The sequence below is a fragment of the Carassius auratus genome, unplaced genomic scaffold (genome assembly GCF_003368295.1).
Source record: "Carassius auratus strain Wakin unplaced genomic scaffold, ASM336829v1 scaf_tig00021008, whole genome shotgun sequence".
In the NCBI taxonomy this organism is placed as follows: Eukaryota; Metazoa; Chordata; class Actinopteri; order Cypriniformes; family Cyprinidae; genus Carassius; species Carassius auratus.
The window spans coordinates 453,263-472,500 of record NW_020525078.1 but is presented as its reverse complement, the minus strand read 5'-3'; the positions used below and the strand labels follow the sequence as shown (position 1 = coordinate 472,500).

General features: G+C 34.6%; 3 protein-coding genes across 3 annotated transcripts in view; 1 reads left to right on the top strand and 2 right to left on the bottom strand.

The window, feature by feature from the left end:
• The window catches only part of LOC113076715 (mitochondrial uncoupling protein 2-like), a 7,007-nt gene extending 6,157 nt beyond the window's left edge, over positions 1-850 (top strand). The window contains exons 6-7 of the mRNA XM_026249406.1: position 1; positions 493-850. The exon at position 1 is cut by the window's left edge and continues 180 nt beyond it. Coding sequence (XP_026105191.1) covers position 1; positions 493-607 — 116 coding nt within the window. The 3' untranslated portion in view covers positions 608-850. The remainder of the gene's footprint in view (positions 2-492) is intronic.
• A 1,553-nt stretch (positions 851-2,403) lies between these two features.
• LOC113076714 (ELMO domain-containing protein 2-like) lies at positions 2,404-7,008 on the bottom strand. Its single transcript, XM_026249405.1, has 9 exons — positions 6,932-7,008; positions 6,267-6,414; positions 6,067-6,095; positions 5,830-5,927; positions 4,696-4,825; positions 4,483-4,616; positions 4,327-4,395; positions 4,091-4,224; positions 2,404-3,236 (listed from the first exon to the last, which is right to left on the bottom strand). The coding sequence occupies exons 1-9, from the start codon at positions 6,971-6,973 to the stop codon at positions 3,079-3,081; spliced, it is 942 nt and encodes a 313-aa protein (XP_026105190.1). The 5' UTR covers positions 6,974-7,008; the 3' UTR covers positions 2,404-3,078.
• Positions 7,009-12,639: 5,631 nt separating this feature from the next.
• Positions 12,640-18,001, bottom strand: LOC113076694 (uncharacterized). The gene is made up of 10 exons (XM_026249376.1): positions 17,716-18,001; positions 17,611-17,641; positions 16,104-16,511; positions 15,406-15,960; positions 14,757-14,816; positions 14,576-14,664; positions 14,430-14,488; positions 14,181-14,347; positions 13,127-13,279; positions 12,640-13,019 (listed from the first exon to the last, which is right to left on the bottom strand). Exons 1-10 carry the CDS (start codon positions 17,791-17,793, stop codon positions 12,640-12,642), a joined length of 1,980 nt encoding a protein of 659 aa, XP_026105161.1. The 5' UTR covers positions 17,794-18,001.
• Positions 18,002-19,238: the final 1,237 nt, after the last annotated feature.

Genomic DNA, 19,238 nt, shown 5'->3' with positions numbered 1-19,238 from the left:
GGTGAGCACCACATATTCTGAACGATAAAGTGTAAATTGTGACCCTGGACCACAAAACCAGTCATAAGGGTTCACTTTTTGAAATTGAGATTTATACATCATCAGAAATCTGAATAAATAAGCTTTCCATTGATGTATGATTTGTTAGGATAGGAAACATTTGAACGAGATACAGCTATTTGAAAACCTGTAATCTAAATATTGAGAACAAACAGTTTTAAAGTTGTTCAAATGAAGTCCTTAGCATTGCATATTACTAATCAAAAATTCACTTTTGATATATTTTACGGTAGGAAATTTACAAAATATCTTCATGGAACGTCATCTTTACTTAATATCCTAATGATTGGAAAACTGATCATTTTGAACCATACTGCTACAAATGACTGTTTTTGTGCTCCAGGGTCACAGTTAATGCAGTTAAATGAAACAAACTTTAATAACGTGTCACGCCTGAAATGATCTCTAAGCGTTGGTGTGTTTCTTCTTCAGGTTTGTTCCGTCTTTCCTGCGGCTGGGCTCCTGGAACGTGGTGATGTTCGTGTCGTTCGAGCAGCTCAAGCGGGCCATGATGATGTCTAGGAGCAGAATCGAGGCCACCTCCTAGATCTTCACCTCAGATGCTCAGATTAACAGCGGATGTTCATGCTCCTCTGACAGGACGAGAACAGGAGCAGCTTTAGTTTCACTCTTCCGCTCTGGAAGTTCAGTAGTCAACAGAAGGGGATGCATCAGTGAGAATCTGCTGGAAACATCAGAACCAGATCATGACTGTCATCCTTTCTCAATCACTATAAAGAACAGCTGCTCAATACAACGACTAATCATACAACGCACACAATGAAACGAAAGGATCTTCTGAACCCCCTTGATATCTTAATGTACATAATGTTTATGTAATATTTATATTTCTTCATTTTTTAAGCAATTAATGTTTTTTTTTAAAGCAGCTATTTACCTTAATGTCTATTTAATCCTGAATATCCATCACATAACCCTGGGATGACCTAGAGAATGAGATTGCCTCATAACTGGAAACTAATAAAGATAAGCACACACTGTATGCTTCAATAAAACACCTTTGAACTACTCTTGGATGTCTTTGTGGACTTAGGTTGTGTACTTACAAATGATTTACTTTAACATTTAAATATTTATGGTACCATGCATTAAAAAACTTTGTGATGTGCAAATTAATAACTTGAAAAAGCATTTTGCTTATGCATGTAGTGGTAGTTATGTGAATTTATTTTCAAAAACATATCCATCATAAATCCATCTTTAAATGGTTTACTGATACAAATATGTTTAAGTACCAATTATTAAATTCAGTATTTAACCTGATAACTGTCACTCATGTTTTTGAAGATAGACATGAATGTGCATGATACAAACCTAAATTTTTATAATTCATGACTGAAAACATTTTGTAACATGATTTAGATGTGCCATTTACATGGTAATGCAATGTCTGATTTTAAAATGCGTTTGAAGGATGAATTTTGAGATTTTATGCTTTCAAGTGATATATAACTTCTGATGATTTCTAAAATGTGATAGAGAAAAAGGCAACGAGGAAGTATTTTTTTTAAACAAAGGTCAAAGCTCCTTTTGTAATGTAGATTTCTGAGGGTGCACTCTTGTCATAAATTCATCTATTACTTTTCCTACATAATTTTTAACAAAACATATTGGTAAAATATATATTTGGGAGTCTTAGACCTTTCCAACGATATATAGTTTGTCAAAATTAGATTAGATTTGATTGTAATATAGTATAGTCAACGTAGGCGTCCCGTATACGGGACGGGGTGACATTTAACAGGTTAAATGTTTAGAGTATGGTGCATTATTCACACAGATGTTCAAGAAAATGTAAACATTTAAAATTATAACCCTTGTTTTTGTGACATGCAACATTATTATGTTTAAACAGCATTTTGCTGATGCCTAGATTTTATGACCATATTAATTTTATTTTATATGAAAAACGTTTATTTTAAAATATGCACATGCATCTAACTTCAAAACATTTTCAAATGATCTTGATAAATTTAAGGAAAAAGTTCAAATGACTGAATTCAATATTTATGGAATCATGCATTAGACAGGTTACCATGCATGCAGATTTCGTGATCATATTTGTCTAGGAAATACAACAAAAATATTTGTACAAATTCACAGAATAAATTAAAATGAAATAGTAAGGCCAAAAAGGTGACAAAATTATTAAAAGTAGTGACCAATTATAAGACGGAAAACGTATGCATTCATTTGGACCTTAAATCTGAAAACATTCAATGCATTTATAGAATTCAAATGACCCACTTCAGAAAAATCCATTATTTTACGAAAAAATTTATTTTTATTGTAAACCTCTAATGAAAAGATTCAAAAACTGTATTTCAATATTCAGTCGCTAATTTTATTCTTCAGCATTAGGTATGTGTCCAACACTATAAAATTAATCAGGAATAAAAAGTTACATCTTCAAAAGCAAACACCGTTTATAAATAAGACAACGACACAGTGTCACATGACATTTGTGCACACGAATGCTGTCCTTTGGAATTGAGTTGAGGTCTGAATAACAATATTCACAAAACAGATTAGTTATTAAATACTCGTTATAGGCATGACGGCTGCGGGGTTTAATACAACTTAAACACACTTTAACATGCAAAGAGGTCGAATCATCTGCATACAGAAGAATAAACAACTTCCTAACATCTTGTGAACATAAACGTCAACTTCCTGAGATGGGTAAACATGAAGAAACAGGAAGTCACATGACCACGACCAAAACACTCAAGTGTGGAGGATTCCAATCTGTTCACTGGAGAGTTTTAAACATCACTTTGAAAGTATTATTAGTAATACTTAGTGTAAGTCTTTTCCCCTAATAGGTCAATGTAGCTAAACAACCAGCTATGTACCCTTGATGTACAGTTTAAACAGTTGTTTAATTATTAATATTCAAATAAAGTTTCATGCACGTTGTACATTTCCCAACTAAAAACTATTGTGAAGTCAATGGAAAAAGAAAAGAAAATCAACTGTTGCGGGTTCCTGCTGGAATCACTTCTCCTGGTCCACAGTCATGATGAGTTTGACCTCAGGCTTCTGAAGCTGACCTTTGACCTTGTCGTGGAACTTCTCCCTGTAGCGATTGAACTCCATGATGCTCTCCGGCTCCTCTTCCAACCAGAACTTGTCAAACTCGTAAGCCAGGTAACCTGCCAACATGACATGGAAAAATTTTTAAAAAATAGATTACATTTTACATAAAGAAAAGTAAACCTATTTGGGGACCTTTAATGTAGTATTTACTGTAATATACTGCAATATAAATAAAGATACAAAAAAAAAAAAGTTCAGTATAACAATAACTTTTAAATATATTATTATTATTAATTTCAATAATAAATAACAACAAATGAATAATAACAAAACAATATTTTAATATATTTGATATTGAATACTAACTATTATTAATAAAAAAAAATGGTGGCAAAAATCTGCACTGTCCTAAAATTTGGTTTTACTTTCCTTAACCTAAATGTAATTTTTATTTAATTATTTTGGAATTGAATATGATGGAACTATGATCATCCCAGGTTTTGTGAGACTCTTTGCTCTTCATACTTATTTCTAAAAAAAAATAATAATAATAATAATATTTAATTTTATTATATAAAAAATTATTTAGACATTTTATATCTATATATAAGTGCTGTCAAATGATAAGCTGCATACAAAATACAAGTTTTTGTTTGCATAATATATCGACATGTACTGTGTATTTATTATGCATATATAAACACACACATGCATATATTCAAGAAAAACATGTTATGTTTATATATTATATATAATCTCAATTATATGAATATAAATATATACACATCTCAATATTTTCTAAATATATACTGTATGTGTTTGTATTGATATATACACAATAAATATATACAGTACAGTACACACAGATATATTATGTAAACAAAAACTATTTTGGATTGCGATTAATAGTTTGACAGCACAAATATATAATATATATGTATTGTTTTTTTGTTTTGTTTTTTTTACTCACAGTAGAAATGATGGAAGTGTTGCATTTGGGGTTTTCCAGAGACTGTGTTGTAGAAATGAGGCTTCAGAGCATCACTCTTCATTAAGCTGTATGCCATCTCTGTCAGATTGATGCCCACGATGGCATACGAGTACCTGCAACAACACAGAGCATGCTATGATGAGAGCATATTTACTCATTTGATCAGTTAAGATGCCAAGAATCACTAAACATGACCCAAACCCGTGAGCACTCACCCTAGTCTGGGGTGACTGGCGTGTGACAGGACCTGTCGGGCCGCATCTGGGTGATTCTCACTGAAAAAACTGCACAAAGAAAGAAAAACCTGAACTTAAACGCATCTGGGAAACAATGAAGCGTCATCTTCTCAGAAGCAGAGACGCTGCACTCACAGGAGGTTCGTGAGTCCCAGCATCCCCATCCCTCTGAAATCCGTCTTGGGATCCTCGCCCTGGAAACCAATGTTTCCCCACTGCTTAGTGACCCTCGACTCCAGCTTCTCTGACGGCATTAACAGATCCCACAACTGACAGAAAACAAACACAGCTCAGAACCTCTGCAGCTCAGTCATCTGAAAATGATCCTAAAAACGAGAGATCACTCACCTTCAGAAGCATGTTCTCATGTTCTTCATTTTCGGAGTCAAACACTTGTTTTCTCAGGTCCTCCACCTCCTCAAACAACTCGCTGTATCCGTTGATTTGAAGCAAACACTGACGGAGGTTCACCTTAAACCTGCAAGAGAGATTTCTGCCTGTGAAACTGCAGATCTTGAATACATGCTAAAAATAAAACAATGATCAACCTTGAAAACAAAAACTGTGAAGCAATTCAATGTGAAGTAATTCACTTTTAGTATTAATGTTCATTCAAGTACTAATGCATTTATTTTACTGCTGTCAAATGATTAATCGCATCCAAAATAAAAGTTTATGTGTGCATAATGATTGTTTACTGTGTATATTTATTATGTATATTTAAAGACACACATACAGTATATATTTAGAAAATATTTACATTTATATAGTTATATTCAGATAATTTATATTTTATATATATATATATATATATATATATATATATATAAGCATTACATATTTAATACATACATGCATGAGTGTGTCTTTAAATATATATAATAAATATACACATTACATACATATTATGCACACAAAAACTTATATTTTGGATGTGATTAATCGTTTATAATATTTATTAATAATATTTAATTTATAAAAGCATTGTAATAATATTCTATATATATATATTTAGGTTTTATTTTAATTGGAGAAAACTGATACTGTTTTTTTTTTTTACAAGATTTCTACATTATTAGTAATCTTAAATAAATCATAATATTATGTTTGGATGTTTTTAATTGGGACTGTTTACATAATGTAATGGCATGTGTATTTTAATATTCTGATGCAATATAAAAATATATTATAATATAAAATATTATTATTATATAAAAAAAAAATATATATATATATATATATATATATATATATATATATATATATATATATATATATATATATATATATATATATATATATAAATTATATCTATCTATCTGTATTATATATATATATATATATATATATATATATATATATATATATAAAATTATGTCTCTCAATATCAATGTTTCACTGTTGCAGAAAAAGGTTGAAAAATGTTCAAGTTTATTTTTTCCCAACTGAATGAAGGTAATGCAATCTTAAAGAGAGCCTCACGTAGGATCTTTCTGCTCCTTGATTCTCTTCTCCTGGATTATTTGAGCCAGATGCTCATCCAAATCATTCTCCTTCAGAGATAAAGCTGCTCGCAACACCTGATCAAACGCAAACACACAGCAGAGAACGAGGTTTACCCGTCAGATCGATTGGTCTCGAGCGAAGAATCTGGTCAACATTAATGTTTAGCTCAGATAAGAAAATACTGAAGCAGACAGAAATCATCATCACACTTACCTTGCTTTTAGAGCACTTCAGGGAATACTCTACAAGAAAAACAATGAGAGGTTTGCAAAAGTGATGCATGACAACTCAAATGCAGTCTTGAAGAATTCAGCCTCCCAAAATAACTGGTTAAATGATTCTTTAACTGTTCTCCAATAAGTGAATATATTTATAGGTATACACAGATGTAGTCCACATATGATGATCCTCACCTATCTGTGCCGTCCTCAGCGCTCCAGCTTTGCATCGGGCACAAATACGCTGCAGCTCGCATCTTCCTGTGACCAGCCGGAGGAACCATTTCAGCCAGAAGCGCAGACATGAGGAATAGAAACACTGCCAGATATACCCCAGCATCCTCTGAAACACAAACAGCATCAGTCAAAAATGCATGATTATGCATGCAACAGGGACACAACACACACAAGACGGACACTTCCCGTGTGTTTTCTTAGATGCATACAGCTCAACACTGGCTTTAGAGCTGCACATCAGTAATGCAGACTTTACTGAGTCCAGATTAACCCTGTACTGTGTGAAGTCTGCTAGGAACAAGCATTATTAGTAATCTCTAACAGATAAGATCAGTGCTGGACTCGGTTTACACTCTGTCCACCACCAAAGCACACAGACTAGTCAAATTAGATGACAGATGCAGCTTAATCATAAGCCAAAACGATGCCTTAAGACATCAGCTGCACAACACAACAGGTTGTTCGCGAAACATCGAAATCCACCATTAATTATCAAATAATTCAACTGGTGACGCATTTCACGTGACGCTACAAATGTTTATTCAGTTGGCTCGCCCGTTTTTTCTGGCATTTAATATTATGTGCTAAAATTTATGTCTAATAACTGTATGAATCGCACTCACCAGCAGCCTCGTCGCCCGGAAATGATTCGTGTTTGTGCGCATGCGCAGAAGAACTGAACATGATCCCCAGAGGGCCGCTTTTCTCTGACAAAACACTTTTTCGATGCCTTTCAAGTTCCCCAACACTGTCAAAATGTATTTGTATTAATTTAGATTAGGTTATAGACAGAAGTACATGTTCGTAGCAGTACCTGACAAACACAACGTTAGATATGGTTGGCCCTAAATGGGATATAAATAAACAATATGCTTATCTTGTCTAAAAAACGAATTTACGGGCTTCTTAATCCTTTTAATTTTAAAGCCTTTCAGAAAGCTATACATTTTTAGAGCTGAACATAACATTTACTAGCCTATGGTTATTAATCACAAGACTAGTGCTGTTAAATGATTAATCGCATTTGTTTACATATAACCCTTGTCAAAAAATCCTAAAGGATTCCAATAAGAAAACTGTACAGGATTCTAATTGGATTTTCTATCATATTTTGGAACCGTTCCTACAGGATTCTGATAGGAATAGTCTTGTAGGACAAGACATAAATATCCTGTAGGATCATTCCTATAGGATTTTAATGGGATCCAGTTGGGTGACTGGTTATGTGGATTTTTTTTTTTTTATTCTAAAGGTACACTTTTCTATTGTATTTGTTTTATGAACAAATAGTACTTGCAGTTTGCCTAAACTCACCCTGATGTAGACATTGTTCATTGTACATTACACGACCTTCAGTAACATTGTAAAAAAACATAAGAGGTGATTTGTGCAGCAATACAGCATTAGTGCCAAAATTTCTAAGGGACTGATAGTGGATTGATCACACACACACAATATGTAGCACTTGTGCTTCCCATGTACAGTATTGTTCAAAATAATAGCAGTACAATGTGACTAACCAGAATAATCAAGGTTTTTCGTATATTTTTTTATTGCTACGTGGCAAACAAGTTACCAGTAGGTTCAGTAGATTCTCAGAAAACAAATGAGACCCAGCATTCATGATATGCAAGCTCTTAAGGCTGTGCAATTGGGCAATTAGTTGAATTAGTTGAAAGGGGTGTGTTCAAAAAAATAGCAGTGTGGCATTCAATCACTGAGGTCATCAATTTTGTGAAGAAACAGGTGTGAATCAGGTGGCCCCTATTTAAGGATGAAGCCAACACTTGTTGAACATGCATTTGAAAGCTGAGGAAAATGGGTCGTTCAAGACATTGTTCAGAAGAACCGCGTACTTTGATTAAAAAGTTGATTAGAGAGGGGAAAACCTATAAAGAGGTGCAAAAATGATAGGCTGTTCAGCTAAAATGATCTCCAATGCCTTAAAATGGAGAGCAAAACCAGAGAGACGTGGAAGAAAACGGAAGACAACCATCAAAATGGATAGAAGAATAACCAGAATGGCAAAGGCTCAGCCAATGATCACCTCCAGGATGATCAAAGACAGTCTGGAGTTACCTGTAAGTACTGTGACAGTTAGAAGACGTCTGTGTGAAGCTAATCTATTTTCAAGAATCCCCCGCAAAGTCCCTCTGTTAAAAAAAAGGCATGTGCAGAAGAGGTTACAATTTGCCAAAGAACACATCAACTGGCCTAAAGAGAAATGGAGGAACATTTTGTGGACTGATGAGAGTAAAATTGTTCTTTTTGGGTCCAAGGGCCACAGGCAGTTTGTGAGACGACCCCCAAACTCTGAATTCAAGCCACAGTACACAGTGAAGACAGTGAAGCATGGAGGTGCAAGCATCATGATATGGGCATGTTTCTCCTACTATGGTGTTGGGCCTATTTATCGCATACCAGGGATCATGGATCAGTTTGCATATGTTAAAATACTTGAAGAGGTCATGTTGCCCTATGCTGAAGAGGACATGCCCTTGAAATGGTTGTTTCAACAAGACAATGACCCAAAACACACTAGTAAACGGGCAAAGTCTTGGTTCCAAACCAACAAAATTAATGTTATGGAGTGGCCAGCCCAATCTCCAGACCTTAATCCAATTGAGAACTTGTGGGGTGATATCAAAAATGCTGTTTCTGAAGCAAAACCAAGAAATGTGAATGAATTGTGGAATGTTGTTAAAGAATCATGGAGTGGAATAACAGCTGAGAGGTGCCACAAGTTGGTTGACTCCATGCCACACAGATGTCAAGCAGTTTTAAAAAACTGTGGTCATACAACTAAATATTAGTTTAGTGATTCACAGGATTGCTAAATCCCAGAAAAAAAAAATGTTTGTACAAAATAGTTTTGAGTTTGTACAGTCAAAGGTAGACACTGCTATTTTTTTGAACACACCCCTTTCAACTAATTGCCCAATTGCACAGCCTTAAGAGCGTGCATATCATGAATGCTGGGTCTTGTTTGTTTTCTGACAATCTACTGAACCTACTGGTAACTTGTTTGCCACGTAGCAATAAAAAATATACTAAAAACCTTGATTATTCTGGTTAGTCACATTGTACTGCTATTATTTTGAACAATACTGTAAATATACACTAAACCAGTTCTAGACCCAAAGGGAGGAACATATCTAGAGTGAGGAGGAACATATAAAGTGTATACAGGAGAGCAGAAGTTGAATATAAAAATAACACTTTACTGTAACAATAATAATAATAATAATAATAATAATAGCAAATACAATCACATCAAAACACAGAACAATAAAACATCAAACAATATGTAGAATATGATATTGTAACTATAATACACCTCAAAGGTAATTTAACTGTTCATTTCATGTAATAAAGTACTATTTGTGTGTAATGTAAAAACAGAGAAAAAAAACTGAAAAATATTGTATCAAATATATTCCAAAGCAATCACTAATGCTCTGTCAAATGAACACATGCACGATTACTTCCTGGTTTTAGATAAGCCAGCTCAGTCATTTCGAGTCGTACTGTGCTTTAAGGGGAGAGCACTTTTCTCAGCTTCTCTACAAAATCTATTCACAATTTGAAGAAAATCTTTGTTTATCTAAGAGGACCAAACGTCCACATTTACCATTTCAGAAATGACAAACGCGAGTGTTAAATATTACGCAGGTAAATCTGCTAAATTTTTCTGGACTCATTGCTTCGATTGACAGTAATAACGGAAGACGCCATCTATTCGCCATCTATTCTCTTGTCATGCGTGTCTTCGGGTGTCTTCATGTACACACAAATATCACGGGGGAACTGTATCATGTCAAACTTTTTAACTGGAACATAAAACCTAACCTGCACAACAGAACATATTAATCCATCAATACAAATAAAGCGCTACACAAAACCGTAAAGCACAATTCAAAACGCTCAACATGGTGGCAGAACAGGCATTTTGTACTCGCTACTTCAGTGTTTTATACAATTACATTTTATTATAAATGGCATACATTAATATTTCATTAATATCAGTTGTTAAATTAGCTTTTGCTATGTAATGGCAAACAGCAGATAACGTACAGTAACTAGATCAACAACTCAGAAACAGATATTATTACTTCACCCAAAATGGTTCGTTTGGGATGCAGCTCAGATAAGTATCATTATTTCTTCCTTTTAGAGACTTTAAATACATTTTTAACAAGTTTTTAACAACGTTAATCACTCGATTTCTCAGCTTCCTCACCTGACCGTTACCGTTCAAATTATGCACGCTACAGTGTCACGCGCACTACTACGTTCGGATTTCTTAAAGGGGAAGCGTCACGAAAATACCATTATAGATGTTTATGTTTCTATGAATTCTTAGTCACATGTAATACATTTTAACTTATTCATGTGTGTATAGGCTGCATTTTTATGGGTTACAAATACACACACACACACACACACACACACACACACACACAGTGCTACTCTAAAAAAGTTAAGTTACTCTTAAAAAGTAATTCAAATAAGATCCTACAGGACAAAGTGAATTTCCATTTAAAAATCACAATGTCCAATACAAATCAATAAAAGATCACATGAAAAAATTAAATCCCATTAAATTAAACACAATGTCCAATAAGATTCTAAACATCAAATAAAATCCTACAGGACAAAGTGAAATTACATTAAAATCAATCAGAATGTCCAATAGGATTTTAAGAATCCAGTAGGATCCAATAGGACAAAGTTATATTCCATTAAAATCAATTAGAACGTCCAATAGGATTTTAAGAATCCAGTAGGATCCAATAGGACAATTGTGAAATTCCATTAAAATCAATCAGAATGTCCAATAGGATTTTAAGAATCCAGTAGGATCCAATAGGACAAAGTGAAATTCCAATAGGATTTTTTGACAAGGGAAATGTATATATGCAAATATTTTCTAAATATATAGCTACTGTAGGCATATGTGTGCGTATTTATATAGGCTATACATAATAAACAGTGCACATAGGCCTACATATAGTTTGTAAACAAACACTTATTTTGGATGCGATTAATAATTTGATTATTATTATAAAATATGTGGGAATATAAAGGACAGAGAAAAGGAAAGAAAAAAAAAATCGCAATTTACTTTCTGTAATGTCCTCCAAGCTTTTTTTTATTGGAGGTGATTTTGTTAACGTTTTGACAACAATAGCTATGTAGATCAGAAGCTAATATTTTGCAGCTGGTTTAAATTTAAGGTAGCCTTTCTAGCTTTGTGGATTTGGTATTTACCCATCACATAAAGGTTAAGACATCATTATTGTGAGAAATATCAGAATGGAAAAAGAACCTTACTGACGGAACATGAGCTGGAGAAACACAAGAAACAGAGAAGCTGATATTTGACGCCAGAATAGTTTACAATAATAACAGATATAGAATAAATGTGAAATAGATTCTTCCTCCTCTTGGCAGAAAGTGCAGGGAGGAGAAATATTATGGTTAAATTGACTTAAAAATAAAGAAAAATAAAATTTCCAAGCATTTTGCCTTCGCTGTAATAATTTTTTTATCTTTGCTTCGATAAAAGAAAATAAATAAATAATTGTTGCTAGTAATGAGAAAATTTCTCAAATTTTTTTTTTATGTTTAGGATACATTTATAAAAAAAAAAAAAAAAAAAAAAAAAAAAAAAAAAAAGAGCTGAGCATACCTAAATTAATTTACAACACATCGCTGAAGCAATATCCTGTGAATGTGCAAGACTTCTGATTCTTTAGCAGCTAAGGTTAAACAGTACAGTAAATGTTAAAACCATGCTACAAACCAGTTTATGATTATGGTAATAAGGTTGGAGTTTGAAACTTTTTGTACAGAAGCGATTGACACCGGAAGTTTCTTGCTTATACTAAACTAAGGTGGATATTCACTGCAGATTTCCACGGCTTGTCCAAATGTTTTAGTAAAAAAAATGTTTTTATGATACATCTACGTTTATTCTCATGCCTGTAGGATCCCAATGTCCTTTAAACCTATTGGCCTTCCGTCAAACACACTCAATGTTGTCTTTTACAAACACATTTAGCTGGATAAAACCACAAAGTACACAAAGTGCTTTTGAGTTCGGTTCAGTTCTATTTTTAAGAGTGAGAAACCTTCTCTGAACAAAAATACAAGACCAGACCAAAAAATAAATAAGGCGTTTTTTTTGTCCAAAAAAACTCAAATCATAAAATAACAGAAAATAAATATACAAAGCAGCAGGGAAATAAAGGACTCACTAATACAGATAAGACACACTCGGTGAGGTGCAGTGTATTTAGTGACAGACAACAGTAACAGTGTGAAACAGTCAGAACTGTTGTTTCTCTGCAGGTACTTTACTCCTGAATCCATCCGGAGGCACCAGAGAGCTGAAGCCTAATAAAGGCAGGTCCAGAGAGCGGAGGCCGTCTTTGCCCATCCTCATGGATGGATGTGGAGGGGGGAATATGGAGGGGTTGGCACCACTACCATCACTTCCTGTGTTATTGTTGTCATCATGACTGGCAGCGGTGTCCACGACACTCCTAGCGCTTGATTTCTGACAGCGAGGAAGGAACGAGCCTCTATAGTATCGATGATACAGAAGAAACAGCACCAACAGGAACAGCATGATGAGCAACGTGATCAGGCCGATGCTGGCGTAAACGCCCCTGAGGATTCTGGGAGATGATGATGTCCAACTACACTCTAGAAAGTGAGTGGAGACAACAATGGAATAAATAATTTTTTGGATTAACAATCCTTTTAAAGTGATATGAGAGCGCTGTCTGAACTCTCCCACAGATGTCTCTTACCAGGTTCAGCAGACGCCACACAAACTCTGGCTCCCGGCCCGTGAGGAACCTCATGATAACCATGGATGCAGCGACAGGAGTATGATCCAAACTGATTCACACACTCCGCGTGAGCGTCACACACCGCCATCTGTGTCTCACACTCATTGATCTCTGTTCAAACACACACAAACACACCCTTTTATTTTATATAAAATATTTGACAAAATATTGTATTTTTACAAGATATTTTGGAACCAGAAGTTGCTATAAAATGAAATTTCTGTGTAACAAAGTTGTTTCAAATTTGAAGTTTATATCACAAAGGATATAAGACCTTGTTTAGGTGCTATACCAAAAACAGCCACTGGGTGACATCCAAACTCCTCTGAATATTTAATGCATTTACCAGTCACAAATTTATCAATTTGTCACAATATTATTTATATCATAAAACAGTCACTAAATATAGAATCTTGAGACTCCAGTATATATATATATATATATATATATATATATATATATATATATATATATATATATATAAAATATTAAATTTAAATAACATTTTAAGTAGTGGTATACTCCATCAAATCAATGTTAGAAATAAAGTTAAAGACCGCAAAAAAAACAACCATAATACATGCTGTAATAAATGTGGACATAGCGTTATTTTAAAACACAGTCATTAAGTACGAAGATAACTAACTAAAACTACCTAGACATAAAAAAAAAACCAATGACAAATACACAACAAAATTACTAAAATATCAAAATAAGAAAAAAACTTAAAAAAAAAAAAAAAAAAAAAAAAAACACAACAACAACACTATACTAAGAAATAAAATTAAAGTGATTTAAGCAGTCTATGAAATTGGCGCCCGGTTGACCTTTGGTTAAACTCTTTACCGTAGTAAGGTCCCGATACAGCAATAGTCCTGCAGTGTGTGTGTGTGTGTGTGTGTGAGAGAGAGGTGTGTCTTTGGCCGGCATGTGCTCAGAGCACCATTTCTGTAAATACAGAGGAACCTGAAAGACCACGGGACAAATCAGTGTGTGTGTGATCTGAAAGCACCTTCACTAGAGACGGATACAATGACGCCCTGCATTTCAGAGGTTTGGGATTTGACGCTTCTGCCCTGAAGCCCCTGCAGACTGGACTGGAGATCCCCGTGTGTCTGCTGGTCTACAGTCACCTTCTCAAACTGCAGCCACACGATGAACAACACGCCAGAACTCAGCCTGGACACAGATTGATTGAAGCCTGTGAGCAGACTGCTTCAGAAGAACCCAATTATTTAGCTTTAGGAAGTGAGCTTTGTACTTTTTTATTCTTTTGAAGTCCATGCTTTCTGGAGAGAGATGTCCAAATACTTCTCGTATCTATAAACCAATTTTGAGCCCAAAAGTTGCTCAGTTGACAACAATATTCTGATAATCTATAAAGGGAATCATAATGTTGAGCCTCACCATGGTCTCCAGAGCAGATCTGAGAGAAGAGGATTCTTCACGATGTTCAGGCTCCAGATTTACCTCGACGCTCACCTCGAACAAGAGCTCTGATTGGACACATGAAATGACATCTGAATGTGTGCTGTACCTCATTACTGCATTATTTGGTTGTGTTAAACCATTTGAAAGCACATCTCACCCGCATGAAAACGCCTGTCGTGGGTGACATTTCGTGAGGTTTGCTGGTAGAGAGCTTCCTCTGTAGAACGAAAAAGGTTAATGCAAGAAAACCTTAGAGATAATTAAGATGCATGGTTCATATGCAAAAATAATACAAATATTCATTTCATTTATTTGTTTATTTGTACAGGGACAACGCACAACAACAGTGTTGTGACAGAGTTAGCTATAAAGCTAATTTGCATCTGCAGTCCCTGGGCAGGATGTGGTTACAAAATAACACTATTAAATGGCAAACAATACAATACATAATACATACAATATCACATAATACTACATTAGATTACAAAATAAAAGTCAATGATCACATTAGTAGTAGTATTAACTTTTTAAAGCATTAAAAAATATTTAAGATTGTTACTATTACCCATTGGAGCAAAGTAACAATAAATCCTATTTTAGGGCCATTTTTAAGATCCTGCTCATGTTCAAGCAAAACAATGAAACTAATGTACTGAAATGGTATAAAACAAAAACTTTTTTTTTTTAAATACTATTTTAGGCTAATTTTGTGTGGTAAAGTGTCCTTAATTTTCAATAAAATTTTACAATGCAAAAAAAAAAATTCCAACATCCTGTAGAGGCTTCCTTTCTAATTGTTAAAATACCTTTTGATTTGTGTTGTATTAGAGGTAGTGTGACGCTGCTCTCAGTGGAAACACCTTCCTCATGGCCCTGCTGACCCAGATTTACCCTCCTCACTCCTCCAGCATCAGACTCTGTTTGACCAGAGTAGTGTGCATCCACATTCCTGCGCATGGCCGACAGCGAGCGGGCGGCGGGTTTGACCAGTGGCATGCGTGTCTGTGCACTGAGGGTCATCTCTGAGACCCCTGCGTAAGCCGCTTGATAGCTGGGTCGTATTTGAGCCGCTCCACTCTTGGGTTGGTTGTGTTGGGTCTCTGGGTCTTTTTCTTGTGACGGTGCCAAGAAATGATCATCGTAGTATGCCTCATCATCATCATCATCATCATCAAGCACATCTTCACTGTTGTAACCAGGAGATGAATCCCTGGAGCTCACTGAGGATCCAGACTTCACAGAGCTGGTCTGTCCAGCAGAAGAGGTCTGTGTGTTCACTCCTGTGACATCTCTCTCCACAGCTGGTGGAGAATCTGTAATCGTTTCATCTTCATCATCTCTTAATTCTGCTTTTATCACGTCTACAGGAACGTCTGTCAAATACAAAGAGTCATGTGACACCAGCAGACCACACTCCAGAATCAGATCACTGAGGGGGTTTCTTAAACTAGTGAGGGTGCTCTAACCTTAACTAAAAAAAGCCGTCAGTCACACGGTCACTCACCTTCATACACGGTATCAGAATGGGATCTGAAAGCTTTAAAGCGTCCGTAGAAGCCCCTGTAGGGGACGCGGCGGTCCCCGTCGATGAGCAGCACCACCTGAACCGTGTTGGACACGGAGGTGTACCTGGCCTTCCTCCAGCACCTCTCCAGGATCCTCTGCCCTCCTGCAGCCGCCGGAGACTCGTCCAGGTGGATCTGATCGCTCTTCTGCTGACAGGCGTCCGCAGGAGTCAAGTCCTCCAGGTAGAGCTCCAGACGCTTCCCAGGAGGCACCTGGATGGTCCAGTTGCACCACACGGGGGGGTGAGAGCACAGGTAATCAGGGGAGAAGAGCTCACCGTGGTCATCGCGGAGGACTTGATGGCAGCTGCGCAGGGCAAAGAAAGCATATCGCTCGCGGCCTACACCTGACCAGAGACAACATTTACAGCACACACATCCCTCAAAACATAAAACCATTTTAACTGAAGAGGAAAAGTTGCAGGGTGAATAAATGACCAAAAATAAAGATTAAAATGACATAAAAAATTTTTTAGAAGTATAATAATAATAATCCGTTTATCCCCCAAAATACATACTTTCATTGGATGATAAATAAGAGAAAATAAAATCATTTTAAATATATTACTTTCAATAAGAAGACATGAAATAACCAGCATATTAATGATAATAAACCATTTATTTCACCAAAATAGCAACATATTTTTATTGGAGGAAAAATTACAAGTGATTTTAATTATAAAAATAAGAGAAAATCAAATCATATTAAATTTATAATTTTTTATAAGACATGAGATAGCCAGGATATTTAGTCTATTTATCTCCAAAAAAAAAAAAAAAAAAAAATATATATATATATATATATATATATATATATATTTTCATTGGAGAGGAAAAAACAGGGGATTTAAATTTATATTAATAAAAAATAACAAATAGATCATATTAATAAATATATTCTTACAAAATAGATACAGATAAAGATTTAATAATATGAAATAAGAGGACATGTATTTTAGCATATTTATCCCCCAAAACATCTAATTATTCTTCTAAAAAAGAAAAACGATTTAGAATTTTTTTATATAAATATGCAAATAATAATAATAATACTCCTAATGAGATATCTAAACAAAAATTATGAATTTTGAATAAAATATTATCCTCCTTGCACGATATATATAATGTGTATTAAAGTGTCTTGTATCTTTTTAGGATTTTTATTTATTTGTTATTTAAACAGTATTTAAGGTACTTAAAATAATAATAAAAAATATCAAATCTGATTTTATGATTTCTTTAAGTTTCACGGATTTAGCGAAAACCTTCTCTTTCTTCCGCATTATAAAAGGTCTTTGTTTACACATACTGACGCTTGCTAATTTTGCTTTAAAAAGTTGTAAAACCCGAGGACACCAAATAAACATGTTAAATCTAAAGCAAGAGGAAGAGGTACAGTACGTCATGAAGATTGCATTGATGTAAATGTGACTTCCAGCTGTTTACCTGCGGATGATTGTCCGCCAGATCTGTTGATCTGCTAAAAACAGAGAGATTGAGTGAAACACAACGGTCAGAGCATCAGATGACCAGCAGCCACGAGTTACTCACCTCAGATCCGCTTGTCAAACCGATCAAGTACATCAATATCACAAGACTGTATGTACTCATTAAATGCCGCCGTGGCATTTTGGATGTATGCTCTTGAACTTTCTACGCTGTTGTCAGATGCTTGTTTGTAAAACTAAACGGAAGAGGCCTGCATCAGCTGTATTATATCTGTAGTTAATGAGGTAAGTTTACCTGAACGAGCTTTATATGACATGTGACTCGCTCGTCATCCGACAGAGGGCGCGCGCACACATAAATGTGTCATATAGCCTGTGGGTCATTTTTATTTTCCTTTTTTTTTTTTTTTAAGATTTCCATTAATGTATGGTTTGTTAAGATAAGACAATATTTGGCTGAGATACAACTATTTGAAAATCTGAGGGTGCAAAAAAAAAAAAAAAAATCTACATATTGAGAAAATCACCTGTAAAGTTGTCCAAAATGAGGTTCTTAGCATATTATGCATATAAAATTACGTTTTGATATATTTATAGTAGTAAATTTACAAAATATCTTCATGGAATATGATCTTTACTCAATATCCTAATAATTTTTTGGCATAAAAGAAAAAATCTATAATTTTGACCCATACAATGTTTTTTGGCTATTGCTACAAATATACTCCTGCTACTTATGACCGTTTTTTATTGTGACGATAGAATACTAGTGTACATATTACTACACACTGAGCAGTATTTACCTAACCTAATTATGCATACTTTTAAAAATAGAATGAGAAATGCTGATCATGATATGAGTAATAAAGAATCATAATATAGCAGCACAATTAATGCAAATAATCTTCACATGAGTAATACAAATGTAGCATTTTGTGCTTAGTAATACTAAACTATCTTTTTTGCATAGGTCTTTTCACATGGTAATAATATAGCAGTAAAAACCGATGCTTATTCAGGTGAAGATTGTTGTAAAAAATAACAAATAATAAAATAAAAGTAAAAAATCAAACTAAAATCAAACAAAATCACCCCCCCCCCCCAAAAAAAAAAAAACAAACATAAAATCTCAAACAAATGACCTCAGTTTTGAAAATGAGTGAGGGCCATGTGATACAAAAAGTGCAAAATTACTTCCAATTATCAACATAACTTTATTACCTGCTATATGTACATAACACTGCTTACCTGGAATGATAAGTTTCACTCATCAAGCCTATTTCCTGTGTTCTATCTAATTCTATCCATAATCACACATTTGCACTCATATTGAACACATTACTGAACTTCACATAAAATATGACATGGAAATCCTTTGTGCTCATCTTCCATATGGAGTTAAAGAAGATGTTTACAGTAATTGATTTGGATTTTGACTTTGCACTTTGGAGACTGGTTTAGTTCACTGCATGTGGTGTAAGTGTCCTACAGCATGTTGCAATACAACAAAGGTACAAAGGTCACAGCTTACTTGCACAAACATAATATAAAGTAATAAAACCTCTATTACTATCCTGATGCTGATAGTGTAGTTGGAGAATGATCAAACAGCAGCTTCCTGAGAAT

Coding starts and splice junctions, on each gene's coding strand:
- LOC113076714 (XM_026249405.1), bottom strand. CDS start 6,973: ATGCGCACAAACACGAATCATTTCCGGGCGACGAGGCTGCTG. Junction 4,225..4,326: donor GCCAGTCACCCCAGACTAGG/GTGAGTGCTCAC, acceptor GTGTTGTTGCAG/GTACTCGTATGCCATCGTGG. Junction 3,237..4,090: donor ACACTTCCATCATTTCTACT/GTGAGTAAAAAA, acceptor TCATGTTGGCAG/GTTACCTGGCTTACGAGTTT.
- LOC113076694 (XM_026249376.1), bottom strand. CDS start 17,793: ATGCCACGGCGGCATTTAATGAGTACATACAGTCTTGTGATATTGATG. Junction 14,489..14,575: donor GATCTGCTCTGGAGACCATG/GTGAGGCTCAAC, acceptor ATTGGTTTATAG/ATACGAGAAGTATTTGGACA. Junction 13,280..14,180: donor TGTATCCGTCTCTAGTGAAG/GTGCTTTCAGAT, acceptor GTGTTTGAACAG/AGATCAATGAGTGTGAGACA.